Source organism: Callospermophilus lateralis, chromosome 10 (assembly GCF_048772815.1).
Source record: "Callospermophilus lateralis isolate mCalLat2 chromosome 10, mCalLat2.hap1, whole genome shotgun sequence".
In the NCBI taxonomy this organism is placed as follows: Eukaryota; Metazoa; Chordata; class Mammalia; order Rodentia; family Sciuridae; genus Callospermophilus; species Callospermophilus lateralis.
The window spans coordinates 78841715-78862444 of NC_135314.1; the positions used below are offsets into that span (position 1 = coordinate 78841715).

At 34.9% G+C, this 20730-nt stretch overlaps 1 protein-coding gene across 1 annotated transcript; it reads right to left on the minus strand.

Annotated features, from left to right (window-relative positions):
* Nucleotides 1-18527: 18527 nt before the first annotated feature.
* LOC143408327 (olfactory receptor 5AC1-like) lies at nucleotides 18528-19460 on the minus strand. Its single transcript, XM_076867933.2, has one exon. The coding sequence runs from the start codon at nucleotides 19449-19451 to the stop codon at nucleotides 18528-18530; it is 924 nt and encodes a 307-aa protein (XP_076724048.2). The 5' UTR covers nucleotides 19452-19460.
* Nucleotides 19461-20730: the final 1270 nt, after the last annotated feature.

The window sequence follows — 20730 nt, forward strand, 5'->3', positions numbered from 1 at the left end:
TATTTTTTGTTTTATTTTGTTTTTACAAATGCCATTTGGAGTAACTGGTATTTATTGCTCTCCATCTTCAACCCTGATTGTTATTTTAATGCTGAAAATCCCTCAATGCCACCTAAAATTTCCCTATAGGATAAGGTCAATCTATTGGGCATTGTAGACTAATCAAAAAATGACTTCTGATACCCATTACCTACTTTCAACTATTAATTTATAACTCTTTTTCTTTCTTCTGAAAACAAAAGCACTACAGATTAGTTGTAGAAAAATTTGAAAATTTAGAAGAGTGCAAACATAATAAAAGGCAATGATGTCACAAATCACTGGTAAATAGTTAATTTTTCATGTTTCCTTATTCCACTTTTACTTATGCATGTATTTGTACTGCTTTTACATATGCTTCTAAAAAACAAATTTTTTAAATCACTGTTCATAATTTTTCATAAAGTATTCTTTACTTGCTAATACAGGTTTTACATATTTAAATCTTTGTTGGCAAAATGTGATTCTTTTTCCCAATCTGGTGATTTGAGGTGGGGGAGTTACCAGGGATTGAATTTAGGGGAACTCAACCACTGAACCACATCCCCAGCCCTATTTTGTATTTTATTTAGAGACAGGGTCTCATTGAGTTGCTAGCACCGCAATGTCGCTGAGGGTGGCTTTGAACTCACAACCCTCCTGTCTCAGCCTCCCAAGCCGCTGGGATTACAGGCATGCGCCACCACACCCATCCAATCTGGTGGCTTTTCTTAAAAATCTGCAAATTTTTAAATTTGAACATAATTTGTCAAAGTATGTGCACCTTATTGAGATATTTGCTACAAATTTGCAGTGTATGCTCTGGGGAAATTGTACCAATTTACATTGCATATATCCCAAACTTTACATTAACAAAAAGAAATGAAAATATGTGTGCATGTGAATGGGCAAGTGTATAAGGAACTGGAAGAGAGAGAGAGAGAGAGAGAGAGAGAGAGAGAGAGAGAGGGAGAGAGGGAGAGAGAGAGAGGTACCTATACATCTATACATATATCTGTATGTAAAGATAATATACTCTGATATGAAGTTAAGAAAATAGCCCTATTGGCAATCACATCAGAAAAAATTTTTAAGAATAAATATAACCAAGTAGTAAAATCTGAACACTGAAAAACACAAAACATTTGCGAAATTGAAGAGGACACAAATAAATGAAAAATATTCTCTGTTCATAGATGATAGAATTAATATTATTCAGATACTGATATGTTTATATCTGTATCTATGCAGAGATGCTATGATTCATCTGTGCAACAAATATGACAGATTTTGTTTTAAAAACTATTAACCCCTACTCAGTGGTATCATAAATGAAAATTCTTAATTTTACCATTTAGAATAGCTTGATCTCATAAAGTGGTTTTACAAATTAATACATAAATTTGATACAATTTCAAACAAAATAATATGGAGATAATTTAACTAGAAAATTTGAATTTATGTGGAACGAAGATGAACTAAAATAAATAAATAAAACCCAATATTTTTAGAAGTAAACAAAACAGAGGTTTTATGCAAGATCTTTTAATGTTATAAAGTTATAATAATTACAACTACACTTCAACTCATTAAGGAATGCTTTGGGTATCAGTTCACTAAAATTTGAGCACTTGCTTCTAGACATTATGAAGTTGAATGAGAGCACACACTTTTGAAAGGGTTAGGTGAATTGCCTCTAATACTTCGGTCAAACAAGTTAATTTTTCTAAATTTTGGTGTACTCATTGGTGAAATGTAGTTAATAATGCACACTTACAAGGTTGTTGCAAGAGTCACATGAGAGGGTAAATGTCCAGCCCTTATCACTGTAGTAGACAGATAGTAAGGGTCATAAATGGGTCAAGTTAATTACACCTTTTTAGTTATTTTATTTATCCATAAGGAAATCTTCTGAGATCTTTTGTAGGGGAACAGAGTTTTGCTTGAGTAAAATTGAGAAATCTTCTGTCCTATTGACAATTTGTAACAATGACAATTAAACTCTGCATATAAAATGAATTTAAGAGACACCTAATGTCATCTGCAAGATGTAAAAACTAGTGACTTAGGTGAAGCAATTGAGACATTTCTTCCAAAAGGAAAAAAATGGAGTTTTTTTTAAAAATATATTTTTGCAATTTATTTTTTTTAAAGAGAGAGAGAGAGAGAGAGAGAGAGAGAGAGAATTTTTTAATATTTATTTTTCAGTTCTCGGCGGACACAACATCTTTGTTTGTATGCGGTGCTGAAGATCGAACCCGGGCCGCACGCATGCCAGGCGAGCGCGCTACCGCTTGAGCCACATCTCCAGCCCCAAAAATGGAGTTTTAAAGAAAAACATTTATATATTGTAATAAAATTTGTGCCCCCAGTGACCTACTTACTCCAGACACGCCCAACCTGTCTATAATTTTCACCACCTCCCAGTAGTCCAATCACATTATTAATACATCAACTGGATTAATCCACTTATAAATTCAGAACCATCATGATCCAATCTTTTCATCTTTGAACATTCCTGCATTGCCTAACACATGAACTTAAGGGTACATTCTAGATCTACACAATTTTATATATTTTCTTCTCCATCCATTCATCATTGAGGCACACCTAAGTTGCTTACATAGCTTGCTTGTTGAGCAAAATGCTGAAACAAGCAGGAAAATGAGATATTCCTTGGACATACTAAATTCATGTTTTATAACCATTCAAAAGTCATGTTACTATGTCATATGATAATTCTATATTTAAGAACTTCCATATTATTTTCCAAAATGACTATAGTAATTTACATTTCTATAAAGTGTGTACAAGGATGCTCTCCACCTTTTGGATAGTAGCCACTCTTACTGGGGTAAAGTGGTATCATACTATGGATTTCACTTGTATTCTCCTGATAATTAGAGATGTTGAGCACTTTTTCGTATACCTTTGGGATATTGTATTTAAAAGAGAACGCATAATTGCCAGAGTATTGAAAAAAGAAAAAAAAAAGGAATTTCAGGCCACAAAGTCAATCTTAGCAAATATAAAAAAAAAATTGATAAAATTCCTTGCATCTTATCATATCACAATGGAATGAAATTAGTAATCAACATGACAAAACCTCACAGAAACTATATAAAAACCGAAAAATAAAATAATATACTTTTAAACCATGAATGGGTGATAGAAGAAATCAAGGGAGTAATTTAAAAATTCTTAACCTTAAATGAGAATAGTATTACAGCATACTAGAACTTATGGGATACTACAAACGAAGTTTTAAGTAGAAAGTTTACAGCTATGAGTGACTACATAAGAAAATCAGGAAGATACCAAATAAACAAAACAATGATGCATCAAGCCCTTTGAAAAAGAAGAACAAATGAATTCCAAAACCAGTAAAGGAAAGAAATAATTAAGATCAGAGCCGGAGCTAAAATCAATGAAATTGAGAATTTTTTAAAAAATGCAAAAGATCAGTGAACGAAAGAATTGGTTCTTTGAAAAGATAAATAAGATAGATAAGACCTTAGCCAAATTAAATAAAAGAAAAAGAGAGAAAACCCAAATGAATAAATTAGAGATGAAAAAGGAGATCACACCACAGATATAATAGAAATTCAGCAGCTCATTAGGGACTATTTTGAAAACTTATACTCTAATAAATTGGAAAACCTAGATTAAATGGATAAACTTCTAGAAAAACACAAGATGCCAAAACTGAAACAAGGGGACATAGAAAACCTAAATAGATCAATAACTAGCAATGAGATAGAAGCAGTAATTAAAAGCTTAAAAAAAAAACAGCCAAGGACCAAATGGATTCTCAAATAAATTCTACAAAAACTTTAAAGAAGAACTAATGCCAATATTCTCAAATTATTCCATAAAATATAAAAGGATGAAACACTTTCAAATTCATTCTACAAAGCCAGTATCACACAGTAACTAGTATAGCAAAACCTGATAAGATCACTTCAAGGAAAGAAAATTGTACATCAATATACCTGATGAACTTAGATGCAAAAATACTTAGTAAAATGTTAGGAAATTGTGTTCCACAATATATTATGAAGATTGTACAATGGCCAAAGCCCTTTTATTCTGCAGATGCAAGGATGGTTTAATACATGCAAACCAATAAGTGTAATTCACTACATAAATAAAAGTAAGGACAAAACTACTTAGTCATCTCAATAGATGTAGAGAAGGCCCTTGACAGAATTCAGCACCTATTCATGATAAAGTACTGAAGACACATGGATCTAAGTAACTTACCTCAACATCATAAATGCTATCCATGAAAACCCAAAACCAATCTCATAGTATTTTGGGGGAAACTGAAACCACTTACTTTAAAGTAGGATGCCTATTCTCACTTCTTCTATTTAATATAGTGCTAGAAATTCTAGCCAGAGAAATTAGGCAAGATAAGGAAATAAAGGGGATAAAAATAGAAAAAGAAAAGTCAAATTATCACTGTTTGCAAATTACATGGTTCTTTACCTAGAAGATAAAAGAAAAGAAAAGAAAAAGAAAAAATTCCACCAAAAGATTTCTAGAGCTAACAAATAAATTTGGCAAAGTGGCAGTTTACAAAATCAATATACAAAAGTCAATAGTTGTCCAATATACCAACAATGAATCTGCTGAGAAATAAATCAGAAAAAATAATTCCATTCTCAATGTCTCAAACAATACATAGGAATAAATCTAACCAAGGAGTTGAATGATCTCTGCAATGATAACTATAGAACATCAAAGAAAAACATGGAAGAAGACGCCAGAAAATGAAAAGATCTCCCATGTTCATGAATAGGCAGAATCAATATTGTTAAAATGGTCATAATGCCAAAAGCAATACACAGTATCAATGCAATCCTCATCAAAATACCAATGACATTCTTCATAGAAAAAACAGTCCTAAAATGCATTTGAAAGAATAAAAGACCCAGCAGAGTCAAAGCATAGTAGAATGAGTTTGGAAAGGTTTCCCTTTCTATTTCATGGAATAATTTGAGGAGTATTGGTGTAAATTCTTCTTTAAAGTTCTTGTAGATCTTGGATGAGAATCTGTCTGCTCCAGGGCTTTTCTTGACAGGTAGGCTTTTGATGATGTCTTCTATTTCATTTCTTGAAATTAATGTCTTCAAATAGTTTATGTAATCCTGATTCAGCTGGGGTAGTTCATATGTCTCTAGAAATTTGTCACTGTCTTCAAGATTTTCTATTTTATTGGAGTATAAATTTTCAAAATAGTTTCTAACTACTTCCGCTTTTCAGTAGTGCCCAATGTGATATTTCCTTTTTCATCACATATTTGAGTTTTCTCTATCTCATACTAGACGAAGACACAAAAACATTCATTGGAGAAAGGATAGCCTCTTCAACAAGTGGTATTGGAAGAACTGGAAATCTACATGGAGCAAAATGAAATTAAAACCTCTACCTCTAACCCTACACAAAACATAAGTCAAAGTGGCTTAGGCACTAAAACAGAAACACTGTGCCTAATAGAAGAAAATGTAAGCCCAAATCTTCAACATGTTGATCCTTCCTTAACAAGACTCCTAAAGTGCAAGAAATTAAATCAAGAATTAATAAATCGGATGGAGTGAAACTAAAGAGTTTCTTCTCGTCAAGGAAACGATAAGTAACATGAAGAGAGAACCTATAGAATGGGAGAAAGTCTTCACCATATGCATCTCAGATAGAGCATTAATTTCTAGGATATATAAAACACTCAAAACACATACACACACACACACACACACACACACACACACACACACACACAAATAACCCAATCAACAAATGGGCTAAGGAACTCAATAGACACTTCACAGAAGAAGAAATACAATCAACCAACAAATACATGAAAAAAATGTTCAACATCTCTTGCAATTAGAGAACTGCAAATCAAAACTAAGACTTCATCTCACTCCAGTCAGAATAGCAGCTATTAATAATACAAACAATAATAAGTGTTGGTGAGGATGTGGGTGGAAAGGCACACTCATACATTGCTTGTATGGAAATTCCTCAGAAACTTGTAATGGAACCACCATTTGACTTAGCTATCCCACTCATTGGTTTATACTCACAGGACTAAAAATCAGCCTACTACACTGATACAACCACATCAATATTTATAGCAGCTCAACTCATATTAGTCAAACTAAGGAACCAAACTATGTATCCTTCAACATATGAATGGATAAAGAAAATGTGGTATATTTACACAATGGAATATTACTCAGCCTTAAATAAGAGTGAAATGCTGGCATTTGCTGGTGAATTGATGGAACTGGAGAATATCATGCTAAGTGAAATAAGCTAATCCCCCCAAACCCAAAGTCTAAATGTTTTCTCTGATATGCAGACGCTAATTCACAATAAGAGGGGGCAGAGTGTCTAGAGAAGAATACAGTTACTTTGGATTAGGTAGAGGAGAGGGAAGGGAGAGGAGGGGTATGGGGGTAATAAAGGTACTAGAATGAATCAGACATTGTTACCCTATGTACATATATGATTACATGACTGGTGTTATTCTACATTATGTACAACCAAAAGAATGACAAATTTTATTTAATCTATGTATGATATGTCAAAGTGCATTCTACTGTCATGTATAATTAATCAGAACAAATTTAAAAAGACAAAAAAGAAATAGCCAAAACAATTCTAAGCCAAGAAATGTATTCTAGAGACATCACAATACCTGTTTTCAAATTATACTACAAAACTATAGTAAAAATTGTATGATACTGGCATAAAAACAGACACTTAAATCAATGGTATAGAACAGAAAACACAGAGATAAAAATCACACATCTATAGTCATTTGATTCTTGACAAAGGTACGAAAAACATACATTGGAGAAAAGACAGCCTTTTTAACAAACAGTGCTAGGGAAACTGGTTATCCATATATATAAAAAAAAATGAAACTAGTCATCATACCACAGTGATACCTGCATATCCATGTTTATAGACACACAATTCAAAATAGCAAAACTATAGAACCAGTCTAGGTATCCATCAATGGATGAATGAATAAAGAAAATGTTGTATATATAAAATAGTGTTTTATTAAGCCATAAAAAAATGAAATCATGTTATTTGCAGGAAAATGGATGGAACTAGAAACCATAATGTTCAGTAAAATAAGTCAAACTCAGAAGGTCAAGGGGCATATGTTTTCTTTCATATTTGAAAGTGAGAAAGGAAAAATCAAATCTCTCTAAAAACCAAAGGGAGATCAGTAGAGGAAAGGGACTAAGGGAGAGGAGGTGGGAAGGGAGGAGGGAAGTTCTGGGGAGTGATACTAACAAAATTTTATTCTTATACTGTGTGCATGTACACATACATGGCAACAAATTCCATCATTATGTACAAATATAATGTTCCAAGAAATAACTGTGAAAAAAATAAATAAAAGGAATACATATAGGAAAGAAAGAGGTGATATCATCTCTTAGCTAATGTGATTTTATAAGGAGAAAATACTAAATATCCTAATAAAAAACTATTAGAACTCATAGAGCAATTCAGTAAACTTGCAGGGTACAAAATCAACCAATGAAAACGAGTAGCACTTCTATATACTAACAATAAACTAGCTGAAAAAAGGAATAAGAAAATAATTCCATTTTCAATCACAGCAGAAAATATTTAGGAATAATTTAACCAGGAGTAAAAAGTCTTAATACTATAAAACATAAAACATTTATGAAAGAAATTGAAAAATACAGAAGTAAAAGAAAGATACTATATGGTCATGAATGAGAAGAATTAATATTATGGCAATGATCTTGCTATAAAAAATAATCTAAAGATTCAGTGCAATCTCTAAAATAACTTCAATCTATTTTCAGGAAGATAGAAAAACTATCCAAAAATTTGTATGGAACCCAAAAAGACCTCAGAGTGAAAGAACTTTTGAGAAAAAAATAAATAAAATAAAAAAATAAAGTTGAAATAACAACACTTCCAGAATTTGAAACATTTAATAAAGCTATGGCAATCAAAGCAGAATAGTACTGCCAGAAAAACACATACATCAATCAATGGAAGAAAAAGAAGTCCCAGAAATACACTCAAGTGCCTGGGCTCTCTCTCTCGTCCAGCGAGGAGGTCCATGGAGCTGGGTAGAGGAGAGTGTGGCTGTGGAGCTTCTATTCAAGACCTCCAGACACCAAGCAGGGAGCAGGTCTAATTTTATTGCTGCAGTTACCATGTATGTATACTCAGGCAGTAGCAAAGCAGATTACAAGCAGCCACCAATACAATTTCTGGCCAACTGTCTCTGCAGCAACCAATTGAGGAGTGGGCCATTGAGCAAGTGCAGGGATTGCAACATGAAGCCTCTCACCCAGTGATGTGCCTGCGGGGTAAGCGCTTTGCTGCTCACATGCCTAGCATGAGGGAGTGGTTTACAACTCAGATGCTCTTATCATATGCCATGTATGCAGTACTCCATGTACTTGTCCCCACACCCAAGTATTTATAACAATTGGTTTTTCAACAGTGGTGCCAAGAACATACAATGGGAAAAGATCAGTCTCTTCCCATAAAGTTTTAGGGAAACTGAATATACACATGCGAAAGAATGAAATGAACCATTATTTCATACCATATAAAAAACAAACTCAATATGGTTCAAAGGCTAAATATAAATTTTTTAAAACATTAAAATATTAGAAGAAAACAATAGTGAAAACCTTTTTGACGTTGTTTACAAAGGCTTTATGGACCTGAGCTACAAGCACAGACAGCAACAGCCAAACCAGATGAGTGGGATTGCTTCAAGATACAAAGCTCTGAACAACGAAGCAAACCATCAGAAGTGGGGAAAAGGTGATCCACAAATGAGAGAAGATATTTTATATATCATAGGATGTTAATATAAAAAATATATAAGGAACCAAATGGCAAGAATACAAATTATCTGGTTTTAAAATTGGCAAAGGATTTGTACAGACATTTCCCAAAGACACGTTAGCATTAATATGTCCAAATCTCAAAACTGGTCCTTACCCAGTGTTGCCTTTCTCTGGGAATAGGATAATAAAGAAGTACTTATATAATAATAAGACACATCTGCATTCTTGATATTATCTTTATTCTCAACCCTATTATTTCAACTACTGCCACATACTCTAGATTTTATCTCCTGAAGGTTTACTAAAACAGCTATTCTTTTCCATTTTTTCATCTTCTTTCAAAATCAAAGAAACAGTCAGGCACCATGGCACACGACTGTAATCCCAGCAGTTCAGGAGGCTGAGGCAGGAGGATCACGAGTTCAAAGCCAGCCTCAGTGAAAGCAGGACAGTATCTCTAAATAAAAATACAAAATAGGACTAGGGATGTGGCTTAGTGGCCAAGTGCCCCTGAGCTCAACCCCTGGTAATCCTCCACAAAAAAATAATCAAAGAAACATTAATCTCTTACCTGGACCTAAGAAATAGTCTCTAAAGTACAGCATCTGCATTTGCTCACCATCATTAAATTTAATTCCCACACTGATACTATGCTTATCTTTAAATAATGGACATCTTTTCACCACCACTCCATGCACATAGAATAACATATTTAAAATATTTAGACTCTATATCCATGTCCCTATACTGAAAAACAGCCCCAATAATTGACTGTACACAGTTAATCCACAATATCTTAGTGAATGGATGCAATAGAAATTTAGTTCATGTAAAGTAGAAAGCAAATGTTCATAAATAAAAGAATATTCAAATTATTTAGGGATTCCAAATCCTAGATTCATTCTATCTTGTTACTTAAGAATTTTCCACTAAACATCTGTTAATGTCTGTGCTTTCTTTGGGGTCAAGCTTTAAAGGGAAAAGTTCTAAGAGGATTTTGAAAGTTAAGTAGTTATGATCCAGAAATGTTGGTGATGCTCATCATTTTCAATCTGAAACTCATATGACCACAATTAAATCAAAGGGTGACTGTGTTTCTATAAAGAAAGTTGATTGGTGAACAGATGATAGTTTCTTCTCCTGTTCCTCCTCTGGTTAACATCTGTTAGCCCTCCTTCCCACATACAAGACACTTTTACATCTTCCCAAGAGAATCAAATCCAATTCTCATCTAGTCCCTATCTTAATTAAAACTAGAATCTCCAGGTGACAGTCTCCTACAGTGAAATCCTACTGTGGTTGTTGATTAATGCCTAGGTACCAAAATTTTCTTTTAAATATGTTACTGCTTGTCTCAAAATAAAAAATAAAAGGTAACCAGAAGCAGTGGCACATACCTATAATACCAGCAGCTCAGGAGGCTGAAGCAGGAGGATCCCAAGTTCAAAGCCAGCCTCGACAAAAAGAAAGGTGCTAAACAATTCATTGAGAACTTGTCTCTAAATAAAATACAAAATGGGGATGAGGATGTAGTTCAGTGGTCAAGTAAGTGCTCCTGAGCTCAATCATCTGGACCCAAAAAATAAAAATAAAAAAATAAAAGGGGCTAGGGATGTGGCTCCATGGTTAAGTGCCTTTGGTTTAATCCTGGAATGAAAAAATAATAATAATAATGTTACTTTTGCCACTTTGCTCCCCTTACACAATTTTAGTATTTATATCACTTTAAAGAGTTCAAAAACTTTAAAAAGTTATTCAGAATACTCATCAAGTCCCAATAGTATGATGTGATATCAATATAAAATGGATCAGCATGCTGCTCTGCAACATATAAAGAGTATAAGGATTCTTTCATTCACAGAGCAAAACAGCCTGAGGTGAGATCACAAACATGCATATTTGCCCATCCCAGGTGAATTTAAAATGTTTCCCATCCTCATTCATGATCTAAACTGAAATTCAATTATTTCCATGCAATAACCACATATCTCATACCAGCTATGTGTCCTAGTAATGTTTGGAAAAAAAAATAGCAATGACTAAGTATGTGGTTGTCTATCATTACTGAACATAACCACATAACCAAGAGTGACACCAATCTCTAAAATATACTAAAAGTTATGTGCTCTAAGACACAAATATCTCCAGGGACTAAAGATGTCAGACTCCATATCTCTCATACAGAAGACCCCAAAGGACAATTTGGTGAAAGTTGTTTCTTCTAAAGAAGGTTATTTTAATAAAGGCCATCAGAGTTTTCAAGTCCTCTGAACACCAGGGAAAACTATGACCCAGTGCTGTATTTTTTTGAAAATTCTTTGACTATCTTGAAACAACTGGGATACTTAAAAATATTAAATCACACCATCTGTGATAAAATAAAAAAGACAGTGTTATTTACACAACAGATGTTCATGAGTAGCGAAGTTTGCCTCTAACTAAGATTTAACATACATAGATTAACAATTTGAATGGTTTAATGGGTGATAACTAGGTAGGTAGGTAGGTAGGGCATGGCTGGAGGAAGTAGGTCATTGGGGTCCTGCTCTGGGGGATTATATTATATTATCCGTGACTCTTTATAGTCAAGCTTTCTCTGCTTTTTGGCTGTCAAGGACTGAACAGCTCTCCTCTTTCACACCATTCTGCCGTGACATTCTGTCTTACCTCTGACCCAGAGCTATGTAGTTGATCAACCATGGGTTGAACCTCTAAAACTTTAAGCCAAAATAAATTTTTCCTCTTCCAAATTGTTCTTGTCAGGTATTTTCACCATAGCAATGAAAAGCTGACTAAAAGAATATGGCTTATTATAACAAATGTATTATACTAACATGAGATATTAAAAATAAACTGAGCATGAAATAAGAAAAAAAATAAGATTTAACATACAGAAATCTTATATGAGCCTCTCTCAGTGAAGGAATGAAATTTGTTCTCCGTCGATTTTCACAGTTTATTTTTGCTTTCAAGGCCATAGATTGTCCTGCTCTTTAGCATGGCAGCAACTTGAAAATCAAATCCAAAGATATCACTAACGGGTAAGAAGGAAATGTTACATAGTATTAAGTGTTTGGGGTTTTTTTTATTATTATTTTTGGTGTTTTTGTTCTTGTTTTTTTATAAGTAATGAAAACAAACATAAGAATTTTTCTATTAAAATTTTTCTCCCCAGAAATGTTAACAGTCTGGTGTTTTGTAAAAGAAATAAATATCTAGAGTCAATGAGAGAAATTTTGTGAAAATTCAAGGACCTCAGTAATTCAACCCAGTAGAAAGTCACACACAGCCTGGAACCACCCTTCATTGATAAGGCAGAGATATTTGATCCCTTAACCATACATGGGAATGGAGAGGGCTGAACACCATCTTTGACTGTCTTTGCTGCTAGTCACGCCCAAGAGTTACAGAGAAAACATGTTGGTGGCTCTTTCCACACTCTCAAACAATACCCTGAACAAAAGACTCTTCTCAGGCTCCTGCAGAATTATCCACACACATCCTAACAGCAGATTGGAGCCTGGGAAGGCCAACACAGGACAGTCACCTATGGTCATCAGTTTCCTATCTCCAAATTCTTTTCATCTCACCTTAATTAAAAAAATACTTCTCAATTCATATGCTCCTTATACTGTAGAGAAAGATCCTTAGCCTAGCAAGCAGAACCACATGTAAAGGTATATAAAATTCTACAAGCTAAGTCCTCCAGTTTAGTTCTTAACCTATTAAGGAGCTCGTAAAAGAATTCAATACATATTCTTTGAACAATAATTTTTTATTTTGAAGTCAGAAGATGGATTATTTCTTTATCTTCTTACTAATTTCATAAAAAATTTAAACATAAATCTTGACCAATATAAAACTAATACCAACAGTGGAACCAACTCCATAGTCAAGAGAATCAAGAGAGAAAATTCATATCCTCTTTCTTCTTTGCCTCATTTCATTTCTCCTTAGTAACCTGAATCCACTCAGGAGATGTCATCTTTTTCTAGGGTCCACCCACTTTCAAGAGCACCTACTTTCCAAATCTAATTTTCTATCCTATATTTCATTAAAAATTGACTATGCAAAATAGGAAGTTGAATGAAAGTCTCTCTCATAGTAGGAAACTGACTTCTTCACCCACAGTCCAGTACAGCCTGTCCTAGGGATCCCAACCACACAGTCAGCAAGGTGTCCCTTCTGTAGGTATAAATAAAGGGTGGTTCTAAACTGAAGGTTGCTTAGTTGATATTTGTAAGGGTATCAGAAAGTGTAGACTTTCATCCCATCCCAATTATTCTCTTGCTCCTCTCCCACACACCCACACCCACTGTCTATGTGTAGCTCTCTCTATCTCTGACTTATCTATCTGACTTGAGGAGAAGTCGATGCTGCATAAACTCATTCCTCAAAGATTGAGGGATTTTACTCTCCCATCTTCCAGAGTCTCTCATGCTGTAGATTGCTGCAGTATGACAATTTTCAGGTTCTCATTCAAACTTACTTAGAACTTCTGAAAATATGTTCCTGTATGGTCTCGTTAGTATGTCCAGGATCACCTCTCATGACCTGACTCACCCCTTCTGGACTTGGGCTGTTCTCACTGAAAAGTGATTCTTCCAAAAATTTAGAGTCTAAGAAGAGGAATGAACCAATTTCTTATCTTCTACTTCCCCTCCTTTCTTTCATGAGGTTATAACTTAGCCTGCAGATGACCTGGATCTCTAATACTAGTCAGTGAGTTTGTTAACATCATGGAATAATTGGTATGGACAAGCACATTCTTGATGGCAGAAGAGAAATTTTAGTTTCAATCATTTCATGTAACTCTTTGAGAAGAATATGAGAACATAGGACAAGAAGTCACATGTGGTCTGTTGAGAGCAGAGTGAAGATATCTTAAACTAATTTTTTCCCACTTGCATTATCTGATTCCTATGAACTGGGCATGCTACCCAATTTTCCAGCCAGTAAGTACCTGTTAGAATTTGCAAACAGGCCTCACTTAATGGGGATCTACCTGACTTGGCTTCCCTCCAAAGCTCTTTGTCCTCTCTCAGTTCCTTTTCATGTAGTCACCCCTCAGGATCTCTAATATGTCCTCCACCCACATGTTCTAACTCATCCACTAAGATGCAATTTCCTCCTTTCTTGAGCAACTGAGTCTCCAGGCAGCTTTCCATCACTGAAGGAATTTCCAGGATTTAACATGAAATGTGAATATGGAGAGCAGCCCCCAAAGCTAAACACAAGGGTCTTTTGCCTATGTACCATGTGGGAACAAGCTCATTTCAAGATAGGAAAGGAAGGTGCATGGCAGAAATTATTACTCTGGGAAGGACAGAAATTATTCCTCTCCAGCCCAGTATTTTGGTATCTAGACAATGACACTCTTTATTAAGTCTACCTATGACCCATCTATATCCCCCCAATCTGGGAATACATGAGGTGACATGTTAGAAAAGAGAATTAGTTTTCTGGATTCCCCTAAAATTAGTAACAAGTTGACCTTAAACTACACAGAGTATCTTCAATTATCAAGGTGGGCCCAAAGTCAGCTCAAGGAGCCCTTGAGTAGAAGAGGGTAGCAGAAGACTCACAAAGGAAGATGTGGTGACAAAAGGCCAGCACAGAGAGAGGCTGCCTTTGAAAATGGAGAAATGTGCTTATGAGTCAAAAGTGCATGCTCAGCCAATCTAGAAAAGGAAGAAAGCAAATTCTTCTCTACAGAAATGACTGCAGCCTGCCACCACTAATACAATCCCAGAGAAACCCATATTAGAATTCTGCACTCCAGAACTGCAATATGATAAATTCGTGTTACATAACCTGAAAAATTTGTACTAATTGGTAACATTAATAACTGAAAAAACACTGCCTCACAATAATCATATTTGCCTCTCCCATTTCAAAATCCCCATCTTCTTCAAGGCAAAATTTGAAAATCCATGTGTCTGTTTCTCCCAATTACTGTCATCTCCTGTCTTCTGCTCATAATCTCTCCAGAATCTTAGAAGTGAACATTTCCTCCTACTACTGCAGTATCAAATTCTGCTTCTAACAGAGTGACAATTTTAAAGTCTGCTACGCATGCATAGACCAGAAAAGGCAGTCCCCCCAAACTCAATGAAAGATATAATTAAGAAGACAAAAAAAAAAAAAAAACTTCAGATCTGCTTCTCACTGTTTTGATAAAAAGTGAAGTACTAGTTTTTTCACACCCAAGAAAATAAAAAAAAAGAAATTTGTTAAAACTGGAAATTACATTCCCATTGTTGAATACATGCAAAGATATTTTCCCCATTGACTAAGGAACTACCTGTGTTCCATTTTGGAGATACGAGGATAAAAGCCCTGCCTCATACGATTATGATTGAAGAAGGCATAAAGTAGGTAATACTTCTCGATCTCCAGCTCATGCAATAAATTAGTAGATGGGGAAGGAGAAGATGTTGAGTGGAGAATGGAAGCATGTCCTAGCAATTCTTTAGCACCAGACTTACGAAGCAGGAAGACTGCCTCTCAGGGAGGTGAGTAACTAACAACCTCACTGAAACTTAATACTAAACTGGTTTTTAAAAAATCATAGAGTTACAGGAAGTCAGTAACTTCAGCATAAGAAATAATACCTTAAAGACACACAGCTCCAGTCCCCAGCAGTGGCAGCAGAGAGAAAAAACAGATGCTTGGCCAGCAAATAAAGGATTTTAAAATAAAGAAAAGTTGTGGAGCACCGCAGCACACACCTGTAATCTCAGCAGTATGGGAGGCTGAGGCAGGAGGATCACAAGTTCAAAATCAACATTAAAAACATGAGGCGCTAAGCAACTCAATGATACCTTGTCTCTAAATAAAATACAAAATATGGTTGGGGATGTAGCTCAGTGGCCAAGTGTCCCTGAGTTCAATCCCTGATAGCGCTTCTCCAAAAATAAAAGAAAAAAAAAAAAAAAGAAAACCTGACTTAGGAAAATCTTTGGTTTTTAGAGGAAGGCTGATGTTAATGAACACAGAATCAGTAGGGAAAACACCACAGTGGAAACAAATTCAAAGCCTTCCATGGGGGCAGCATGGAAAGCCCTCCAAGGGTGCAATGCACAAGGCCTTTGTTGGGACAGGCCCCAAATGGCTATAGTTAGGCTCCCTTGCCAAGGCTTCCTACAGGCTATGTTTTGGTCTTAGTGTGTGACTGAGGCCATGAATCACCTATGTTATGGTTAACCAGTAGTCAAAGTCAGATACATATATACTCAAGGTCATAAACATTTGCTTGTAAGCATGTGTCCACTTTGGTAACCTGTTGACAGTGTGCCTTCTTTGTTTGGCCTGCATTTAAAAAAGGCTATGGAAATGTCTCACAGGCTGGCTAAGATCTATTGCCACATGCAAATAAAAGATGACCAATATTCCCATAATGATTCACATCTTCTTTCAACTGCCCAATCCCTGGAATCGCTAAACCTTGCTTCCCAAGCCTGAGCCTCACCCTCAGTCTCACAGCCTTCCACAGACACATTAGAGAAAGCTCTCTGCAGTGTGGAAGACAGTGGCAAGTGTGGAAAACACTCCCAGGTGCTGAAAGCTGTCCCCATGCAGCCTACACAGCTGCAAACAAAGGCAGGATTGGGAACTCATGAAGAAAGTTACCAGCATCCAATTAAAAAAAAAAAAAAATATTTCGCAAAGCGTTTCTGAACCAAAGAGACCGAAATAAACACAAAGAATATTTTACCTAGACCATTCAGCTTCTGGATCCCAGAGGAGAAAAATCCCATAATTGCTTGCCTCCTGTAAAGCTATTGCAAAGTCTCTAACTGCAGCCACACAAGCACATCTGCACTCCAGGGCATGTATATACACAACGCAATGAAGAGTTCATTCTTTGAAAAGATAAGTAAAACTGATAAACCTTTGGCCAAAATAACCAAAAAAAGAGAACGTCCAAATCAATAAAATTAAAGATGAAAAAGGTGATATTACCACAGACCCTTCTGAAATCTAGAGGACCATCAGAAATGATTTTGAAAATTGATACTCCAATAAACTGGAAAATTTAGAAGATATTGACAAATTTCTAGACACATGTGACCTGCTCAAATTTAACCAGGAAGATATAGAAAACTTAAATAAACCAATAGCAAGTAAAGGACTTTTCATTGAAATACCAATTAAAAGGCTTCCAACAGAGAAAATCCTAGGACCAGATAGATGCTCAGCTAAGTTCTACCAGACCTTTAAAGAACTAAGACCAGTCTGTCTGAAGTTATTCCATAAAAGTGAAAGGAAGGGAAAACTCCCAAATACATTCTGTGAAGTCAAAAAATCAGTAGAAATTATTATTGAAATATGAAGATATAAAGGTCAAAAAGTCTATATATTGTCATATTGACATTGCTACATGCAATATAGATGCATATTTCTATATTACATGTAGTAATCATATATCCAAGCCTAATCTGCCTGTATACCACGCTAGAAAAAAAATTAGAAAGTTTTGCACTGGGCTTCACTAGTGAGAAAAGCAGACAGAAACTTCTATAGAGATTCTGCAAGTAAAAGGAATGGCCTGCTAGGATTGGAGCCCACATAGTTCAAGGCACAGAAGAGACACGGTGAGATCTGTGTTCTGAGAACACTAGACTCTAAAGAAACTATGCCTGAATCAGGTTGCCCCACCTTGGGTTTTGGTTAAAGGAATCAACAGATTGCTATTTCTTCAGATAAGGTTTAAAAAAATGCTAGGGATGAAAAGAATATGAAGTATTTTTTATAATTGTACATGTTGACAAGGCCACAATATAATAGGAGATGCAAGAGTACGCACCATCAAGAAGGCAACACATAAAACACACAGCTTTTCTAGGGGAAAAATATCAGTTTCATTTATTTAACTGACAGGTGATTGAACATAATTGCTATTTTAGGTAATTAATTCCACAGAAAACTGTACTCAGGAATAGAGTGCTAAGCAAGTTCATCAATAAATCCAAAAATATAAGTTTTGAAAGACTCAGAAATCTTTATAAATATGATACAGAATCATTAAATCATTTTAAATATATTAATACATTTATATATTTAACCATCACAATAAAATGAAAATTGCTTTTAAGTATTACTTTTAAACTACATAGAATTAGTCACTTAAAATTTCTCAGGAAAATATGTTTCCATATTTAACAATATTATTTTAATTTATAGATTGTTTCTGTATTGATAGACAACTACAAAAGGAAGAATTTGAAAAATACATTGCTCAACAAATATTTAGAAAGTTAGAAATGTATTTTAAGCTGAGAATTTACACAGGCTGAGTCTTAAAAGAATGTTAAGTTCAAAGAGTATAAAATGTATGTATCTGGAAACAAAAGATTACATTTATCTTAGACTTCATAATGTAATGATTTCAGTTTTATCTTTGAGTTTGGATTTAAAACAACCAACAATTTGGAATCTTCTCTTAAAGTGCTCATTATTAGCCGTTGGTGGTCATAATAATTTATAACTGAGACAAGCATACCTAGCTAAAGAATTTATTCATTCATTGAGCAAGATGTATTAAGTTCATACAATGTTCAATAAAAAGCACAATACATTGCAATTTATTTTTTTATTGTAAAACAGAAAGAATAAGAAAAGTTTCCTGAGCAATATTTATTTCTTCATCACCTTCCTCAATGCACCTAAAACTTCCTTGTTTCTCAGGCTATAAATGAAAGGATTTAGCAGGGGAATTATAATGGTGTAGAACAGTGAATACATTTTATTTTGATATTTATCTGGACCTGACCCAGGGCGCACATACATGAAGAAGAGAGTGCCATAGAACAAAGACACAGAGAGCAGATGGGCCCCACAGGTAGAGAAGGCTTTGCTTCTGCCCCTCTCAGACTTCTTTTTCAGAATGGCAAAGAGGACTCGGGCATAAGAGACTATGATACTCAGAAGGGAAAACTCTTGTATGGAAGTGGCGAATATAAAAATCACTAATGCATTAATAGATGGGTCAGTGCAAGAAATTGTAAACAGTGGCAAGATTTCACAGTAGAAATGGTCTATTACATTGGACCTACAGAAAGTCAATCTATGTAATAATCCTACGTGAATTATGGGGTGCAGAAAACCAATTACATATGACATACTTATCAGCCAAGTGCAGAGTCTGTTCGACATCACCACTGGGTAAAGCAAGGGATTGCATATGGCTACATAGCGATCATAGGCCATCACTGACAGGAGAAAAATTTCTGTGGTTGCACTGTTACAAAAAAAATAATACTGGACGAAGCACTCAACCAGGGATATCTTATGATTCTTAGATAAAATGTTGATAAGCATCTTGGGGGTCACAGAGGATGAAGTACACGCATCAGCCATGGCTAAACTACTGAGGAATAAGTACATAGGAGTGTGAAGGTGGGGGTCCTTCCAGATGAGAGCAATCAGGCCAAGGTTGCCCACCATGGTGATGAGGTAGATCACAAGGAACACCAGGAACAGGGGCACCTGCAGCCCTGGACGGTCTGTAAGTCCTGTGAGAACAAACTCAGTCACCTGTGTCTCATTTGTCTCCATCATATCTACTCAGGCTAATCACTGCAATGAGAGAGGTTAAAAACATTAATCAAGCCTTATACAAAATGATATGGAGTGCAAATGGAATACTTTGTTTCCATTGTAATTTGCTCATGAAAATGAATATAATGAAATATAAAGTTTCAATGCTTCTTTTAAGACCATATGGAAAGCTCTTATGTACTTTATAAATAACTTTTGAAATAAGGTGTTTTAAATACACATAGTTACTGAAACAATTGTGGAAAAAGCTATAAACACTAAGGGATTTGGTCTGAAAACTTGTATTCACAAATACCTTACAATTGAATGTATTAACGAGGAAATGTTTTACGGAATTAAGACTAAAAAAAACAGTTGCTGGGCACAGTGGCACATGCCTGTAATCTCAACCAGGCTTGGCAACAGTGAGGCAGTAAGCAACTCAGTGAGATCCTGTCTCTAAATAAAATACAAAAAAGGGTTTGGGGTGTGGCTTAGTGAGTGCCCCTTACTTCATTCCTGGTACCCCTCCCCAAAAAAGAGAGAATAAAAAAGACAATTCACTTTTTATGTTAAAATCTATGAAAACAAGACTCTGGTTCAAAGTGTGAATGTTATCTCTCTTTCCAGGAACTCTTTCATGTTTTTCCTAATCAATAAAACAAGGGTTCTCCTTTGGTAATAAGGATATTTCATTCTTTTCTCCAAGATATGAATAAGCCAAACAATAGACACTAAGTTTTCTATTTTCATGCTTTTCAGTCTGTTAACTTTATGTTACTTGATTATATGTTCCCCAAAAATCATCCCAGAGGGTTAATTAAACCATATAAATTAACCTTATAAATTCTTCAAAACTTGCCATATTCCTAACACAATTTTTAGTAGTTTTCTCCAAATACCTTCATAGGTGAACACAATTACTTACTCATTTGGTTAACAAATATCTATTTAGCGGTTTTAAGTTAGAGCACTGTCATTCTTAGGTCAGGCACACAGACTTGTAACTCTGATGTTAACCTTGCAATACTAAAATAAGTGCTATTTTAAGAAAAACAAAAAATAAAAACTCTAGCCAATTTATTTGTAGACTTTGGATCCTTCTATGAGTATCATTAAAGATCAGTGTAGACAGTATTCAGCCCTTTACTAAGAATGTCTTAATATTTCAAAGGAACAAAGTACTAAAGCAATTGTGAGAATTTTTTATTCCCTCTTTTTTTTTAACATTGTGATGAAACTATCACATTCAAATTAGAATGAAGCATTACAGAAGACACCCTAGTAGAAACAACATCTA

Bases quoted from the DNA above. Each gene is read 5' to 3' on its own strand.
- LOC143408327 (XM_076867933.2), bottom strand. From the start codon at position 19,451: ATGATGGAGACAAATGAGACACAGGTGACTGAGTTTGTTCTCACAGGA.